The 16,133-nt window shown below is 39.4% G+C and overlaps 2 protein-coding genes across 2 annotated transcripts; both read right to left on the bottom strand.

Annotated features, from left to right (window-relative positions):
• Positions 1-185: 185 nt before the first annotated feature.
• Positions 186-7,128, bottom strand: pofut2 (protein O-fucosyltransferase 2). Its single transcript, XM_046404768.1, has 9 exons — positions 6,913-7,128; positions 5,297-5,550; positions 4,944-5,088; positions 4,406-4,516; positions 3,646-3,712; positions 3,364-3,489; positions 2,916-3,096; positions 2,515-2,638; positions 186-1,992 (listed from the first exon to the last, which is right to left on the bottom strand). The coding sequence occupies exons 1-9, from the start codon at positions 7,086-7,088 to the stop codon at positions 1,839-1,841; spliced, it is 1,338 nt and encodes a 445-aa protein (XP_046260724.1). The 5' UTR covers positions 7,089-7,128; the 3' UTR covers positions 186-1,838.
• A 760-nt stretch (positions 7,129-7,888) lies between these two features.
• LOC124067293 (tubulin alpha chain-like) lies at positions 7,889-14,299 on the bottom strand. The gene is made up of 4 exons (XM_046404544.1): positions 14,142-14,299; positions 9,901-10,123; positions 9,473-9,621; positions 7,889-9,098 (listed from the first exon to the last, which is right to left on the bottom strand). The coding sequence occupies exons 1-4, from the start codon at positions 14,142-14,144 to the stop codon at positions 8,124-8,126; spliced, it is 1,350 nt and encodes a 449-aa protein (XP_046260500.1). The 5' UTR covers positions 14,145-14,299; the 3' UTR covers positions 7,889-8,123.
• Between the last annotated feature and the right edge of the window lie 1,834 nt (positions 14,300-16,133).

Genomic DNA, 16,133 nt, shown 5'->3' with positions numbered 1-16,133 from the left:
TGAATATAAATGTGCTGGTGGAGTAGGTGCTGTTTGTAAAAATATTAACAACAGCAAACACATTTTGCTTGAATTTTCACAAATCTGTTTCCTGTTGTGTTTAAACTCTGCTAAAACATTCTTTTCAATGTCAAAACATCTACACACATACAGCTTACTGTACAAACCAAGTCATGACACAATGCTCACACCATACAAATTTTAATCAAAATGTGTATATGCTCAAGAATGGAAAAAAAAACAGAGTATAATGTAAGATAACAACTTGACTGTTGGCTTGTGTTGAAAAGACACAGTGGTTCCTTTATGGCATTTTAATTTCTTTCAGTAGTACTATCATTAGCAGTAACTCCATAATAATTCATGCCAAATAAAGGATATTGTCTGTGGCTGAAACAGCGAAACACTTTAATATAATCCTATGTAACAAATCTTGATACTGGCATTGTGTAAAAATATAAGAGAGGGAAGTTATTCCACAGAAACACCGAAATACAGTGGAAGCAGAAGAGAAATACATTTCCTTTTACCAAATCATAAAATGGGAACTGTTGGGCTCTGCCTGGCCTTCCGTTTTCAAGGTGCATCATGGAGCTTTTGACCACCATCAGCCCTATGGGGCAGGGCTTTTGTGAATGGAGTGAGACCAGGGACAAGTGGAAATGAATTATGTGTAATAGAAATTACATAATCAGACTGCACAAAACAATGAACTATAGTCAGATCAGATTACATCTGAAAAATGTGTAATTAGATTAGGCATACTAGCCTTTTCCTGTTGCTGCTAGAAACAACAACTGCCAAGCTCGCAACCAACATGCTGAAACTGGCAAGTTGTACTAAACCTAACTTAATTAACTTAATGCTGTGAACCTTAACAAGTTAGCAGCTGTTACCTTTTCTTTTGTTGTGATTAAGCTATTTCAATGAAAGGGCCAGTGTCTCCATGTGCAAAACAAGTTCCCAATAACAGTTTTGCAGAGCTACAGTGGTTGCCAGAACAATTTTTCCTCTATATTAGAATGATAAAGGGTGTAGCTGTACCTTTCTCCAGTGCTAACACAGCACCATGGAGATATGTCTGGCTAAGTTTGGCAAGTAATTACATTGTCAAGGTTTACTTGATTACCTTTTAAATTTTCTTTAGAATGTAGCAATTTTAATATTACAAAACATTTTTTCATGAATATGAATATACTGATTGTGTAAAGTAAACGACTTTTCTCAAGTTGCCAGTTTTGTAAATGGTGACTTAAATAATATTTGTTTTTTATTGTTTTTTATTGTTTTTTCAACAGTCAACCACAATGCATTTTGATAAGAAACAATAAATGTAAACAAATTTGGTTTATCAAAACTCTTCAGGGCAACTTTAGTTGAAAACGCATTATGTTAATACTATGTTCATGACCTGTGAATGGTGCGTCTTACTTATATAGTGTCATTAAAAAAAAGTTACACTGAGAATACTCATACAACACAACACTGTCGGCGGCAGTCATTATATCACTTTTTTTCTCACCAGTGGTGCTGGCGTCAGTAACAACTATCAATAATCATATAAAATATCAGGCTGTCATGAAAGATACACAGTCAACATAAAACCTACAAAACATTTGTAGATTTACTTGTCGAATGTTACAGTAATACACATCTGGCAGTCTTCAACATAAGCTTCAGTCACATTGGTCACTTCAGACCTGATTGCACAACTCTGAAACTACAAAAAGTAAAAGCAAAATACACCATAAAGCTGTGAAAATATCATCTATATTCCATACAAATAAATCTCACAGCTTTTGGCACTTGCGTGAGTGTCAGCAAAGTCAAAGGTTGCATCAATAAACAATTTTCCAATGTGTGGGCTGTTCACATTCTTTCTCAGTGTCCCCACAGAAACGATTGTATGTAGTTTTAGGGTCAAAACCCAGGATCTCCCTCTCTTCATGGATCCGAAAAGAGAAGGTCGACACCGATGTTCCAATGAAGAATCTGAAATAAGTAAATAAATACATACATACTTGCAGAAGTAAGTGTGGAAAATTACACAAGCACAGAGTAACTTAGTAAGTGAGAGCAGTACGTACAGCTGCCCTGACTTGTTTTTCAAGTTAAAATATTTTCCATGGGCTTGCCAATTATTAAGCCCTTGTGTTGAAAAAGTAAGTACACCTGAGGTTCACAGATATGTCAATATTTATAAGTCCTTAGTCATACAAATTTATTTGATATGATGAGGTCGCCACATGATAAGCCATAGGAATAGACTACATTCCACTCATGCACAAAAATACTTTTTAAGGAATTCTTCAAGGAAAATTTCAAAACTTACATTTAATTTGATTTAATTTAATCTTATGGGGCAGAACATAGTTGTTAAAACAGAGAAGAACGGCAACACAGCTATGAACTTGAACATCACAAAATATATGGTATCTTATTGTCTGACACCAGTAAGCTGACTGTTATGCTATTCATCCTGTAATGAACACATAACTAAGAAAACTACTTTACCTCGCATGAGCACATATCCACTGGTCAATGATGGCCACCCCTCCATCTTTAAGGAGCTCCAGGTCCTCTGTTGATGGCTCAAACCGCACCATTTCTGGCAACAACTTCTTAAGCTCCTTCAGTTCTACAAGATTTTATTGAGCGCACATGTTTAAGGTAATATATGAGTATAATTTTACTGATGTTCTACAAATATTATTATTACCTCTGAGTCTCCTATGGTTTCTAATTAAAAAACAATAGATTTCATCTGTTAATATAGTGGCCTTTAAAAAAAAAAAAAAAAAGTTGTATCAAACTTCAAAACAGAACTTCATTAGTCATGACTCATGTCAATGTTACAAATGTAATTCTTCCACATAAACTGTAAATGGGCTATGAATGTGCTAATACGTCATTACCTTCCCCATCTGCATCTGTCGCAACAAACACCTTGTCAAGTTTGTGCTTCTTCATTAAGTTGCGCATTTTTGTGACTGCCCCCTTAAGGCTGGGTACATCCTCTCTGTGACCCCAGATAAAGTCCTTCCTACGTAGGTGGACCCCAAGATATGGACCACCTTTAGCTGAGCCCAGCTTGGCCTGAGGAGCAAGCAAAGGAACAACAGATCAATGTTGATTAATTACTGCTCAAAACCCCATCATCCAAAGGTGCTTTGAGCATTGAGTGATCACATTGTGAAACTTTCAAAAAAACTTGCAAAATCAGTACATGCAGACTGAAGCAGCACATACAAACATCTACTACGTACAATACACGTATACAATACAATCGTCTGTACATGTCCACAGCATTCATGTCACCTGTAAAATGACATAATGATCTCACAATCAGATACACTGACTCACTTTCATGCGAGTCCAGTCCTCACTGTAAATGGTATGGTCGCTGTCATCTGTAGAGTTAAGGTACTTTACTCTGAAGTCATCTCCTATGAGTCGCAGGTGTTTGGCAAAAACCATACTGCGTCGGGTCTATGTCAAACAAAGACAAATGAACAGACTCCAACATCAGGACAAGATAGTGTGGCTTCAACTCATGGTGTAAGGACATCTATAAATGTTATTTTCAGTTAGAACACATCAGCATGACCAAAAAGGGTTTCATGTTGGCCCCTTCAATTGACTCACATCCCAGTAATCCTTCCCGGCATAGTGATCATGGAGGAGCGTCTCTGCTCGGTCAAGCATTACTGATCTGCAAAACAGCAGGATACAGACAAGTTCATTCCAGTTAGTATCACCAAAATATGAGAGAACAAGTTACGTAATACCGTGGTTACATAACAATGAAGGTCATATTTCAGCTATTCACAACTACAAAAATCAAAGACTTCACTTATGTTTAATATTGACTTGGTAACTACAGACTGAAATGTTTGGACATCTGTGATCAGTTTTGTGTCTAGATATTGTCATCTGGGCATTTTGTTAACCAACGCATTATTTAGTCACACTTGTCATTTCATGTGCACAATGGGATTAGTAATGGATTATAGCTTCGCATTACATTTAACTTTCTCTCTTGCTCTCTCTCATGCTGTAACTCTGACATGTGTTGTAGTGGACGTCAAAGTCAGTTCAATGTGTCATGCTAACCTCAATTTTTGGGTGAAATTTAATTTTTCTGTTTTTCACTTTCACAATAATGCTGAATTCACCCACAGACATATAAAAATGTTTCCGTTTAGGTCCCTCAGTTCATAACTTAGCCATGCAGGTGTACAGTATACTACGGATATATTCAACATACAGTGATTATAATGACAAAATTCAAAAATAGCAATATTGATTTATCTGCCACAGACACACTTTACCAGCCACTGGTGCTTGACAAATGTCAACACACTGTGTATAGTGCATTTTACATGCTCTTGCTCTGTGGACTCACGTCACTGTGATGTTTTTCTGAAGAACTGGGGCCATGATGGAGGCATGACCTTGGGCTGATATGCACTTCACATTACGAGCCCTCGTCTCCTCGTAGCCCCAAAACCAGCCCCTTGGAAACACACACAGACCAGATAAATGAGACAACTGATGACAAATGGAATTGAGAGAGATGTGTGGGCAGGAAGATAGCAATGGATATCATTAATACAGACATTCGGTTAATGTGATCTATCACTGTCTGAAGGAGGTCTAATGAGTTATTGTACAGCAATTACTAGTCTTTTCTTTGGCATTTAAGCTTAATAAATCACTACGTGTAGGAACAGTAAACAAACGGCTTGACAGAAAAAAGTTTGGTAACCTTCAGCATTATGATGACTAAGATGATGTAAAGAATACTGTAATCAAGGGTCAATACGACATTAGAAAGGATAAAAACTCGCTCTCTGGTGTGAAGTGAAATAATTTACATGCATGAATGCCATACCTAATTTTTTAAATTACTGTTGTGACTTTTGTATACTGTGTTGCTTTACCTGTAGTATCCCTGTTTATCTTTGGAGTACATCAACTTCTCAATGCACGGCCGCTCATCAACTTTTTCCTCCCATTTACCATCAGTCCATCCTTCAGCATAGTTTTGCAGTACCAGAACCTGGTCAATGAATGGGCCTCCATTCTCTAGACCCAAGCGAAGAACAAAACACATCATCTGAGCTATGTAGCAATCTGTTTTAACAGCCGACTAAAAAGTGGGGACTGTGCATTGTGAAAAAGACATTAGTTTTTTTAATTTAATCAAATTAACATTAGTTAAAAAAACAAGCTATTAATGAAAACCTTTAAGAAAATGAAACTCTAGTGTGGGTCATCCAAATTAAAAGCTCACCAGCGATGAATTCTTCATACTCAATGACAGGCACATTGGCCTGCAGGCTAGTGAGGCTGAAGAACTCTCCCCACGGGATGCGAACCTGGTAGAGGTTGGGGCTCTGCCAGTGGTAAAGGCGACCCCATGGGGGAAGCACCAATACCCAGTCATCCCCCTCCTTCCTCAAAGTCTTCACCAAGGAGGCCATGCGGATGTAAACATCTCTCCGCAGATTGAAACCCTCCGGGGGGTTTACGTCATACAAAAGGTACCTGAGCTCACAAAAGAAAACATGTGATTTGAGAGATAATAAGAGACTTGAGACTTGGCTTGGACTTGTGACCAAAGACTTGACTTGAACTTGGACTTACTATTTTTTATTAAAGATGTGTAGTAGTTATAACACCTAAGGCACATAATAATGTGCACTGGTGTCTCATGGCTTTTTTATTTTTCCTCAATTTCTCTCAAGAGATCCTGTATGAATCTTGTATAAAGAGTAACTATATTTGTCACTACCCTTGAGGGTTACCGGTACCCATGACTGTGATTTGAGACATGGAATCATTGTGTTTACACAATTGCCTATGTTTTGTTACCAGTAAACATTATCACCATCAACTCAATTTTAAGACGTGTGACATTTATTCTTCCAAGGCCAAATGTTTTCTCAGAATTCTTGGAGAATTTCCCCACTACAGAAGTAATAAAGGCCTATCTTAACAAAAATCCTCCTGTTTTATTGTTTAAGTAAATACCGTATATGTTGATTATGTAATCTGACTTTATCTGTCCAGGCAGTTCACATCCTGTGCCAAGAGGCCACTGTCTAACCAGTAACATTTGTGCTGGAGAATGACAAAACCAACAACAACAGTGACATGGCATGATTATAGGCCTACAGAGAGGTAAAAGAGGAGAATCAAGTACCAGTATAACACTGATAGTTCTAGTATAGTGTCAGTTATTAAAATGTTATGCTTTGGTAATTTCTTCTTAAGTTAAGCGATCCTTATTTCTGCTGTCCGTTTGCCAGTGCAAATTCACAATATAAATAGCTTTAAACAATTATTTTCATTCATCGACATTTTTGCACACAATTATGCATAATCCCCATATTCGGTTTAGTCAAACTAATCCACCCATAGACAACACACATATCGTAACGGTCCTGCCAAATGAGCTCCAGTACGTTAACATTGCAATTTCATCGTTAACGTTACTCCTACGCTGTAAAGGAGAAAAAAAGAGACAAAACGTGCTAGCTAATGAACTATTTTTATACCGAAATTTGCTAGAACACAATAGTGTTTTGAAAATGGTATTGAGTGAAAGATGGACAAAGAGTGTATGGTTCTAATACTCAAGAAGTCATTAAACTGGCGACTTTTTGAATGGAGTCAGGTACTTTTACCTTTCACCAATTTTACATGGCTTATCAACACAAGCGGTTAAGTCTAGCAAACGGGATATGAATACAGCTCTAACATGCCAGGAGTGTAGACTGAAGTTGTACCGTTCAAATAAAAATCACGGTTAAGCTGAACAAAAATTGAATGGCTGGAGCCTGACAACTATCTTAGCACAGCGTAGCTATCTGAGCTAACAGCAAGTTAACATGCCAGTAAACTCACCGCAGTTCCCTAGCGGCAGCGACGGACACAGTGGCTGTGTGACTTGCGCTGAACACATTGTCAGTGTTTACTGTTTCAAATGCTGCAAACGCGACCATAACAGACAAGCAGAACGAGGTAAAGGAGTAGACTGAAGCAATAAATACTGTCGGTATGTGTAATGTTCTGTGCGCCATATTTCCTCAGAGCCACGCACTTCCGGAAGGGTAAGAAGCGTCTGTAGAGTTGCCTAGCAACTAGTAATGACACGCAGTCAGAATTAATCGTAGTATACTGCTAGTCTATGTTTGTGCGTGTTGGAATTGAACACAGAATTTTAATTTTTCGAACAATTGTTCAACATTAGTAGTGAATATAAATCGATGAAAATCAATGAATTTGATTTGAGATTATTTTCCATCAAAACACTTGTTGCACACTGTTTAAAACACCATTCATCCCAGGAACCATAACTAAACAATGCATATTTTTCCAGATTTAATGTGCCTCGAGTTTGTTCCCCATCTGTTTCCTGGGAACAAGCAGTCACAAACAATGACGAGCAAGACTACAACCAAATCTAAATGTAAGCAAATAGATCAAATAGATTTGTTAGTCAATTAAGCTACTGATCCTAAAGGTAAATATTGAAAGTATTTCACCATGTTTAGCAGGTTTGGTGTTTTGCATTCAACAGCTTAATTGAGATATTTCAATACCAATGTGAGTGCGCACACACAAACCAAACAATGGTGGGTGCTGAGTTGAGATAGAGCAAAATATGAAAAAGACCGTCTCACACACTGAAGAGCTCCACTCTGCACTTAAATAAACATCTCTGACACTGCATGGCTCCAGTATTCACTTATTTAATGCAGTAAATAAGGGATGCAGTGTAGAGAAGTGTGAAGTATGGCTCTGTCTCAAGACGGGTCTGACTGGACCCTAGTGGCTGAGCTATAAAACTACAATGTTCTAAAAATAAACAAGCAATGTGTTTAGGGCAAAGATTTATTGAGCAACAACACAGGCTTCAAACATCAGGTCATTTCTGTACTGTCAAAAATAATAAATTTGTTGCACAACAAAGAGAGTATCTCAGACTTTTACAGGTAGGAAGATTTTTAAATTAAAAAGGTAAATTAAAAAAAATTGAAACCAACATGCAAAATGTTATATCTCTTAAATATTTTCTATTTAATAAACAGACCAATTTTGTTCCTGAAAAGAGTCTAATATTCCTCTCCTTCCTCTTCCTCTTCAAATGAATCAATCCCAACCTCTTCATAATCCTTCTCCAGGGCAGCCATATCTTCTCTGGCCTCGGAGAACTCTCCCTCCTCCATGCCCTCCCCAACATACCAGTGGACAAAGGCTCTCTTGGCATACATGAGGTCAAACTTGTGGTCGAGGCGGGCCCAGGCCTCGGCGATGGCTGTGGTGTTGCTCAGCATGCACACAGCCCTCTGCACTTTGGCCAGGTCTCCTCCAGGAACCACAGTTGGAGGCTGGTAGTTGATGCCCACCTTGAAGCCTGTGGGGCACCAGTCCACAAACTGGATGGTGCGTTTGGTTTTGATGGCCGCAATGGCCACATTGACATCTTTGGGCACCACATCACCACGGTACAGCAGACAGCAGGCCATGTATTTACCGTGACGAGGATCACACTTCACCATCTGGTTGGCTGGCTCAAAACAAGCATTGGTGATTTCAGCAACAGACAGCTGCTCATGGTAGGCTTTCTCAGCGGAGATGACTGGAGCATAGGTGGCCAGAGGGAAGTGGATACGAGGGTAGGGCACCAAGTTGGTCTGGAACTCTGTCAGGTCAACATTCAGGGCTCCATCAAAGCGAAGGGAAGCTGTGATAGACGAGACTATCTGGCTGATGAGGCGGTTCAGGTTTGTGTACGATGGGCGTTCAATATCAAGGTTCCTGCGGCAGATGTCGTAGATGGCCTCGTTGTCCACCATGAAGGCACAGTCCGAGTGCTCCAGGGTGGTGTGGGTGGTCAGGATGGAGTTGTAAGGCTCCACCACAGCTGTGGAGACCTGGGGTGCTGGGTAGATGGCAAACTCAAGCTTAGACTTTTTACCAAAATCAACAGAGAGTCTCTCCATCAGCAGGGATGTGAAACCAGAGCCAGTGCCTCCACCAAAGGAGTGGAAGACCAAGAAACCTTGGAGACCTGTGCATTGATCAGCCTACAAACACAAAGAAGCAATTACAATACAAAAGAAAAGCATTGCTTTATATATTTTTTTATTCACACTCTGAATTTTTTACTGAAGTCTGACATGTACGATCAAAAAAGAAAAGGAAATCAATATTTTGCTACTGTTGCCATAGAAACGACCAACAATCAAAGCCATCCTTAACTGCTGCATTCTGCCAGTCTATATCATGGCTGAAAAAAAATTATGCAGACTGAGGTCTGACTGCAAGTCTGTGTGCAGGTCCAACTTTTTTCAGTGTGTGGATTCATTACAATGAGTGTTTAACTGTATGGCGCCCAGTTAGGGCAAAGCCAGCATCAACACAAATTATAATCAGATGGCTACCCCTAGGAGTGCCTTACCAGTTTGCGGATTCTGTCCAGGACAGAATCAATTATCTCTTTGCCGATGGTGTAGTGTCCACGGGCGTAATTGTTCGCTGCATCTTCCTTTCCTGAGATCAGCTGTTCGGGATGAAAGAGTTGACGGTATGTTCCCGTGCGTACTTCATCTGGGAAAGACAAGAACAAAAGCAGCATTTCAGAGAACTGTGGGAAAGTCATTTATGTACTGTAATCATTTCAGGGGCTCAGCTAGACACCTCATTCTTTGAGCTATCACACCTTGCAGATGAAGAATGGATGATTAGGATAGTCTCTCTCTCAATTTCACATCAAATCCCCATCTTACAATGGTGTTGCATTATGTTCATCTGTGATAATACCATAGTCTGAAATTGCTCATTCCTGCTATCTAAAAAACTTAACAAGCTTCTCATAACACTACTGACCAATGACGGTGGGTTCCAGGTCAACAAAGATTGCTCTTGGGACGTACTTCCCAGCCCCCGTCTCACTGAAGAAGGTAGTGAACGAGTCATCGTGGCCTCCTACAGGCTTCTGGCTGGGCATGTGGCCGTCCGGCTGGATGCCATGTTCCAGACAGTAGAGCTCCCAGCAAGTATTCCCCATCTGGACACCAGCCTGGCCTACGTGGACAGAGATGCATTCACGCTGGAAGAGAGGAAGAGGAGAGGTTCAAAAACAAAAACAAAAACAAAAAAACAAAAAAAAGGGGCATGGAAAAGGAGAGAAAGGAAATACAGAGGCAGCAAGATAAAGTGGCAATGCATGGAAAGGGAACTCTCTTAACCACTGTGTGGTATTTCTATTCTAGTTGAAAGTTTTAAACAAAATGTTAACAAAAAATGTACACATAATCGCTATACTTGCAGGAATCCAAAGCAATAATTCATAAACTGCCACAAGGTGGAAGCAAAGTTATATGGGGGAAGTACAAGCAAAAACAGATTAGCTGCAGCTGTCACCAGATCTCATGTGACTGTCGATGAGCAAGTCCTATGAGCTGAAATGAAGGTTGAGTTCAGAGAACAACTGGGCTTTTAACATTAAGATGACCCAAATAAAGATACATGGCTAATGAAATGGCCAAAAGAATCACACAGTTCACCGTGTTTTCTCAGTGTTGAATTAAGAAGCAGTATTGATGTGCATTTTATCTAGAAAGATATTAGATCTTCTAAGATCTTGTCAGATATTAGATTTTAGCCAGGCCATCTATGAGTTACAGGACTTTATTACATTTTATATGTATTACTGTATTACCCTACAGTATTAGCTCAACGATATACTTTATGACAGACATACAAAACACACTCTGTGACCAACAAGACAGCAAGTAAAAAGATACAGAAAAAGACTTAACTGGCCACAATTTTCCCAGCCCACCCGTTTAACAACCCTGTTGGTATAATTAGACAATTGCTGGCAATGTTGCAAATCAATGAGAAGAGGTTCTCTGCTTTATGTCAGTGCTGGATATTTCAAATCATTGTGATGGAGAACCTTGATTTGTTGTGTATATAATTTGATGGCTTAGCCAGAAGCAAGACACTCCCGTCTGGTTATCTTTCTGTCACAGTTTTCAACGGATTTCCCAGAATCATAACAGAAAATTATTTTATCAGATTTTATCAATACTGCCCACCACCACCAGTTACCAGAGCATGATGTCATGTCTCAAAAACTGCTAATTGTTAAATATGCCATATTTACATTTGAAAAGATGGAACTAGACAACCTTTTAAATACTATATATCCCACCCTGCTTCATGTCAGCGCTATATTTACCCAGCCCCACCCCTAACTTTCCCCTTCTCAATAATCAGACAGAAAAGGGAAGCTGCTGGTGGCTGAAGGATGGGAAGAGAGTAGCCACAGGGTTTTACAGAAATAGTCTCCATAAGTGAAGAGTGTCTAAAATCTCACTAAATCCACCTTGATAGACAACGATTTTTATAACACCTCATCATCTAAAGCTATCCAAAGCAAAGGTGACCCTCCCCACACTGCCCTGGGTTTTCAGGTTAGCAGAGCTCTGTGCAGCAGCTATTTTGGGTTCCTCACGCTAACCTGACACCTAGCAGGGATGACTGTCAGTCCCCAAAATAGTGTCCACTGCCAGGCATGAACTGCTGAAAGTTTTCTGCAATCTGTAAACAATTTCTTTAATGATAAAGCTGAAAATGATACAAGTATCTTATGTGAAAATAATATGGATACTTGAATGCTGAGCAATGTTTTTCATTACCACAAGTGTGAGTAAATGACAGATCATTTAGGACTAGAGACAAAGTAGTCTCAAAAAGCAAACTTTTCTCTTGCCCAAAACCTGGTTCCTCTGTATGTGACAGGAACAAGGGCATGTCTGAGGTTCCACCACATGGTCTTCAGATTCTGGTTTTCTTAACGACTGGAATGATAAATGCAAATACTTTTGATCCTGACAGACAGAGAGAGAACAATTTGTTAAAAGCTTTTTCAGGTCAGCAGACAAGGGAGCAGAGATCCTTTAATACCCCATCGCCACAGTGCATTCTGCCTCTATAATAGGAAGGACATTATGTACCATAAAGACAAGGTGATGACAGATGATGACTTAATGGAATCTTGTCTAGACTCTAACTACTGTGTATTCAGTTCATCATATGTGGGCCTAGACCCCAGTAAACCATACTTCAAGAGTAAAAGAACACACTGAAACCATTCTTTGTTTGTTTGTCTTTCCATTTAGTATGTTTGCATGTTGTTTACTCCTTATTTCATTTATGATTTGGCCAATTCTTTAGTCTAGAGCAGCCTAGAATGTGTCTACATCTACAGACCACATTGACATGATATTCAGCATTTAACTTTTGCAGATTGTAGATATCTATCTATCTATCATGGACATTCGTGGTCTTAAGCAGAAGATTGTTATGAGGATCCTTTGACCTTTCTTCTGTGTCAAGCACAGGTCAAAATCTTGCCTTAAAAAAAACTCTGAATAAAGCATAATGTGCTGGAGAAGAGAAGTGCAATGTGTCTCTTTTTTTTGTGGATGGGCTTTCTGTGTGTGTTTGCAAAGTAGAAAAATGTGGAATGATCACACTAAACACTCTTTGCTATAAAGTTTAAAATGATCACATCAGAATACAGTTTGATGTGGATAATCATGCCAAAAGATGAACACTATTGAGTGTGATGCATAATAGATAACCTCTTTGTATTTCCTGTGGTTATTCTCCACTCTGGCTCAACTGATCTGGATAACCTTAATAAGATCTCATTAGCAGCCTATTATAGATCTGCCCCCCCTCAGGTTGAGGTTTTTAAAGCAAAAAAGAAAGAAAGAAAGTCAACTAAGTTAAGAAGCCAAATGCTAAACATGGAAAAAAAAGAAATTGTGCCACAACCTGCCAGATTCAGGCAATACCACACCAGAACCACCAATACATGAAACATACAGAAACCAAGTGGCTCATGACATTTGCTGAGCACATGAATGGATCAACGGTAAGCGTCTCTTTAGAATTTAATGCTTCAGATGACGATGTGATCTAATGTGCTGTGCTGAAATAAAACTTGTAACCCTTTGTACAACAGAAATGGATTATACTAATTCTAAAAAGTATCTTGCAAAAAGGGGAACGGGAATGTGAATTCCCTTGTGATCATTGGTCCTTTAAAAATAATAATAATAATAATTAACCTTTAGTTTATGTGTGAATGAGGGTCACAAATCAGGTTAGATAACCACTGTCTGACTCTACACCATGCATTTTGTGTTGGACTGTAAAGCTAACAACGTGGGAGTAAAATACTATCGCTCAAGACTATTTGATAAGGGCGGATACACCGTAGTAGTGTACACAAGAATACCATTTGGTTTATAATACTGACAATGTTTATACTATACAATGCAAACAGAACGCAAGGCTTGTGTGTGTGTGTGTGTGTGTGTTACCATGATAGTTATCACAGTTAAGTAACATTCAAAAGCTACAAATTGTGTATAGAAGCCACTTTGAAATATTTGTTGCTAAAGGTTGAGGACACGCAGGTTAAGCCACAAGCAACGTTAAATTTATATCATTTGCAAATAGTCACTGTTACAAATTTATCATGGCTGACTGAATTTGGGAAGAAAAACATATTTTCCTGCCCTGCAGAGACACAGTTAGTTTGAACCTGATCAGGCACTTTAACTTCTGCTCACACCACATAATACTCTGAAGGTAACAAACTGTTAGTATTACACTGTAAAAGGAAGTAGTAAAATACTGGGCTACTCATATAGTAAATGCAAAAATAAATGGCCAAAGTATTAGACAAACATACACACACACACTTAGCCTCATCATTTGTGTGTGTGCTGAAAAAGTGGTCAATCATTACCACCTGCTCATCCAGACCAGCTCAGCCTTTACCAGTCATCACCGAGTCTATTTCTGACACAAGCATCCAGGAGCGCACAGAAGGAGCAGTTCACAGCTGCCACACTTTCACTCTGACACATTTAATCAAGCACATTTAAATACCGCAAAACCAGAAGGTTCCCTCACACGCGATGCAAAAAAAACAAACAAAACAAAAACAAACAAACTCAAAACTTAATTTTAGAAAGACAAACAAACGAAACGTTAGAGTGGAAATGAAATTTCTCACCAAACCATACTAAAAACATACTTACCATTGTAGCTTCTTAGCAGACAGTTGTTTGGGGTGGGAGGGATACACGTGTAGCGGGCTTTAGCCTGAGGGGATCTTCTCACAGCAGCCGTCAATGTGGTCCGAGTGAGTAAGTACTGCCAGGTGGGCGAGGAGCTGTCACTCTATAGTCATCTGCAAACCACGCCCACCTGTCTGTTTGTCCATCTGACGGGAGCGCGCACTGGGAGCGCGCAGACCACTTTATTTATGTTAGGTTATTCATTTCAAAAAGCACCGACGCTGCTATTATATTGTAGCAGTGAGAGGTTAGCAGGCTAGCAGCAATTTATCAGAGCACAGTAAACATACTGTCCAGACTGCTATGGGCAGTAGTCAACTCCAACTCTCCAAACTAGCAGGAACAATAACAAACAACTCTCTGCCAGTCACATGTACCCTGTCTCATATAAATCACTGTCATGAATGAAATGACTAGCAGGTAACATGTTCGTGGACAACCTAGCAGACAGTCCTATTTTTAGCCGAACTCCCTTTACTTCAACATAAAGACACTCATAACATCGCTCGCGACTGGCCAATAGAGGGCGCTCTGAGCACGAAGTAGAATTACACTGACCTTCAGTGAGCAAAAATTACATCCTGTTAGATCTGATTCTGATCAGACCCAAATATCAGTTTGTATGCAGTCCCTTACCTACTGAAATACTATATATGACATTACAGGTCATGTTTAAACTCCATTTTAAGAATGTAAATCAGAATAATATCAGATTATAGATTGCTGCTGTATATGAACCGGTTGAGCAGACCTCCGCAAATTAAATAAATTATTGAAAAACACTATCAGACAGATCTGACAGATAATCAGTGATAACAACTGTTGTTTTTCTTTAATTTTTCCTCACATCTGCACAGATGTTATTCCTCATACCCCACTTACCACAAGTTTGCAAAGTAAAGACAAAGAAAGATATCTGTGAGACATCATATTGTTGAGTTGACTTCTAAACCCACTAAATCAGCTCTTGGATCAGACGACAGCCAGACATTCCCATCATTCCCGGGGTCTCGTAGTCAGTGCAGAGCAGCTGCAGCTGCCTGACTCTTAACTGTTTGTGTTTTTTGCTTCTTTTTTTGGTCACATTTTCCAGACACACTGCACTGCTCAGAGAGTCAACTGTACAATGAGGTCCAGCCTGACCAAACACCACAATTTCATTTCTATTTATTTATAATATATTTATTTATCCATCCACTTTCTATACTGCTTATCTGTCAGGGTTGTGGGGGAGCTGGAGCCTATCCCAGCTGACTACGGGCGAGAGGCAGGGTACACTCTGGACTGGTTGCCAGTCAGTCGCAGGGCTATATATTTATTCGTTCATTTTTTAATTTACCACCTGCAGTCAGTCATCTTGTGGGTGGGACATACATCCTGTAGAATAATCCATATGATCAGCCCTCCTCAGTCTTTTTCTTTTTTTTTTTAACCCGGTAGGCTTTTAGTCATTGTGACCATTTGAAAGCTAGAGGTCGTAGTTGCTCCACTATGAATCACATGAGCAAAGCCATGTGATATTCAGTCACGTGACATCATGGTGTCAAACAAAATTTTTTCACCACTTCACTATAATGGGTCCTGTAGAGTGATTTGAATGTATGTCACCCTTCACCTTCCCTGCTTTCTGTGTAAAGTGGGACTTTAAGCTTCTATAATATCAAGTTATATTGGCTACCATGTGCTGCTTCTATACTTTTTAAAGAGCTTTGCAACATACAGTATTTATCTCTCATGACCTCAAAAGTTTTTAAAATGATCTCCTCATCTTGTTTTTTGATCTGTTCCAGGTCTCTTTTCTTTCTTTACTACTGGCATTACTATGACCTATCATTGAAAAGACTTAACTGTGGGGCCTTGGGGACGTGTGCTCTCAAACAATGGAAGTGGGGCATAGCTTTATGTCTCAGGGAACACCTATAAGGGAACAGGAAGGTGTGTGCTCTCTCAGGA

Source organism: Scatophagus argus, chromosome 11, assembly GCF_020382885.2.
Source record: "Scatophagus argus isolate fScaArg1 chromosome 11, fScaArg1.pri, whole genome shotgun sequence".
Classification (NCBI taxonomy): domain Eukaryota; kingdom Metazoa; phylum Chordata; class Actinopteri; family Scatophagidae; genus Scatophagus; species Scatophagus argus.
The sequence above is the reverse complement of the archived record's forward strand: the minus strand, read 5'-3'. Positions and strand labels throughout refer to the sequence as shown.

What these genes read in the sequence shown, in the direction of transcription:
- pofut2 (XM_046404768.1), bottom strand. Translation starts at nt 7,088, where the DNA reads ATGGCGCACAGAACATTACACATACCGACAGTATTTATTGCTTCAGTC. An exon ending in GTATGAAGAATTCATCGCTG is followed by an intron (nt 5,089 to 5,296) that starts GTGAGCTTTTAA and finishes GCTTGGGTCTAG; the next exon opens with AGAATGGAGGCCCATTCATT. An exon ending in TGGATATGTGCTCATGCGAG is followed by an intron (nt 1,993 to 2,514) that starts GTAAAGTAGTTT and finishes TACTTATTTCAG; the next exon opens with ATTCTTCATTGGAACATCGG.
- LOC124067293 (XM_046404544.1), bottom strand. An exon ending in CCTGGAACCCACCGTCATTG is followed by an intron (nt 9,622 to 9,900) that starts GTCAGTAGTGTT and finishes TGTCTTTCCCAG; the next exon opens with ATGAAGTACGCACGGGAACA. An exon ending in TGGACAGAATCCGCAAACTG is followed by an intron (nt 9,099 to 9,472) that starts GTAAGGCACTCC and finishes TTGTGTTTGTAG; the next exon opens with GCTGATCAATGCACAGGTCT.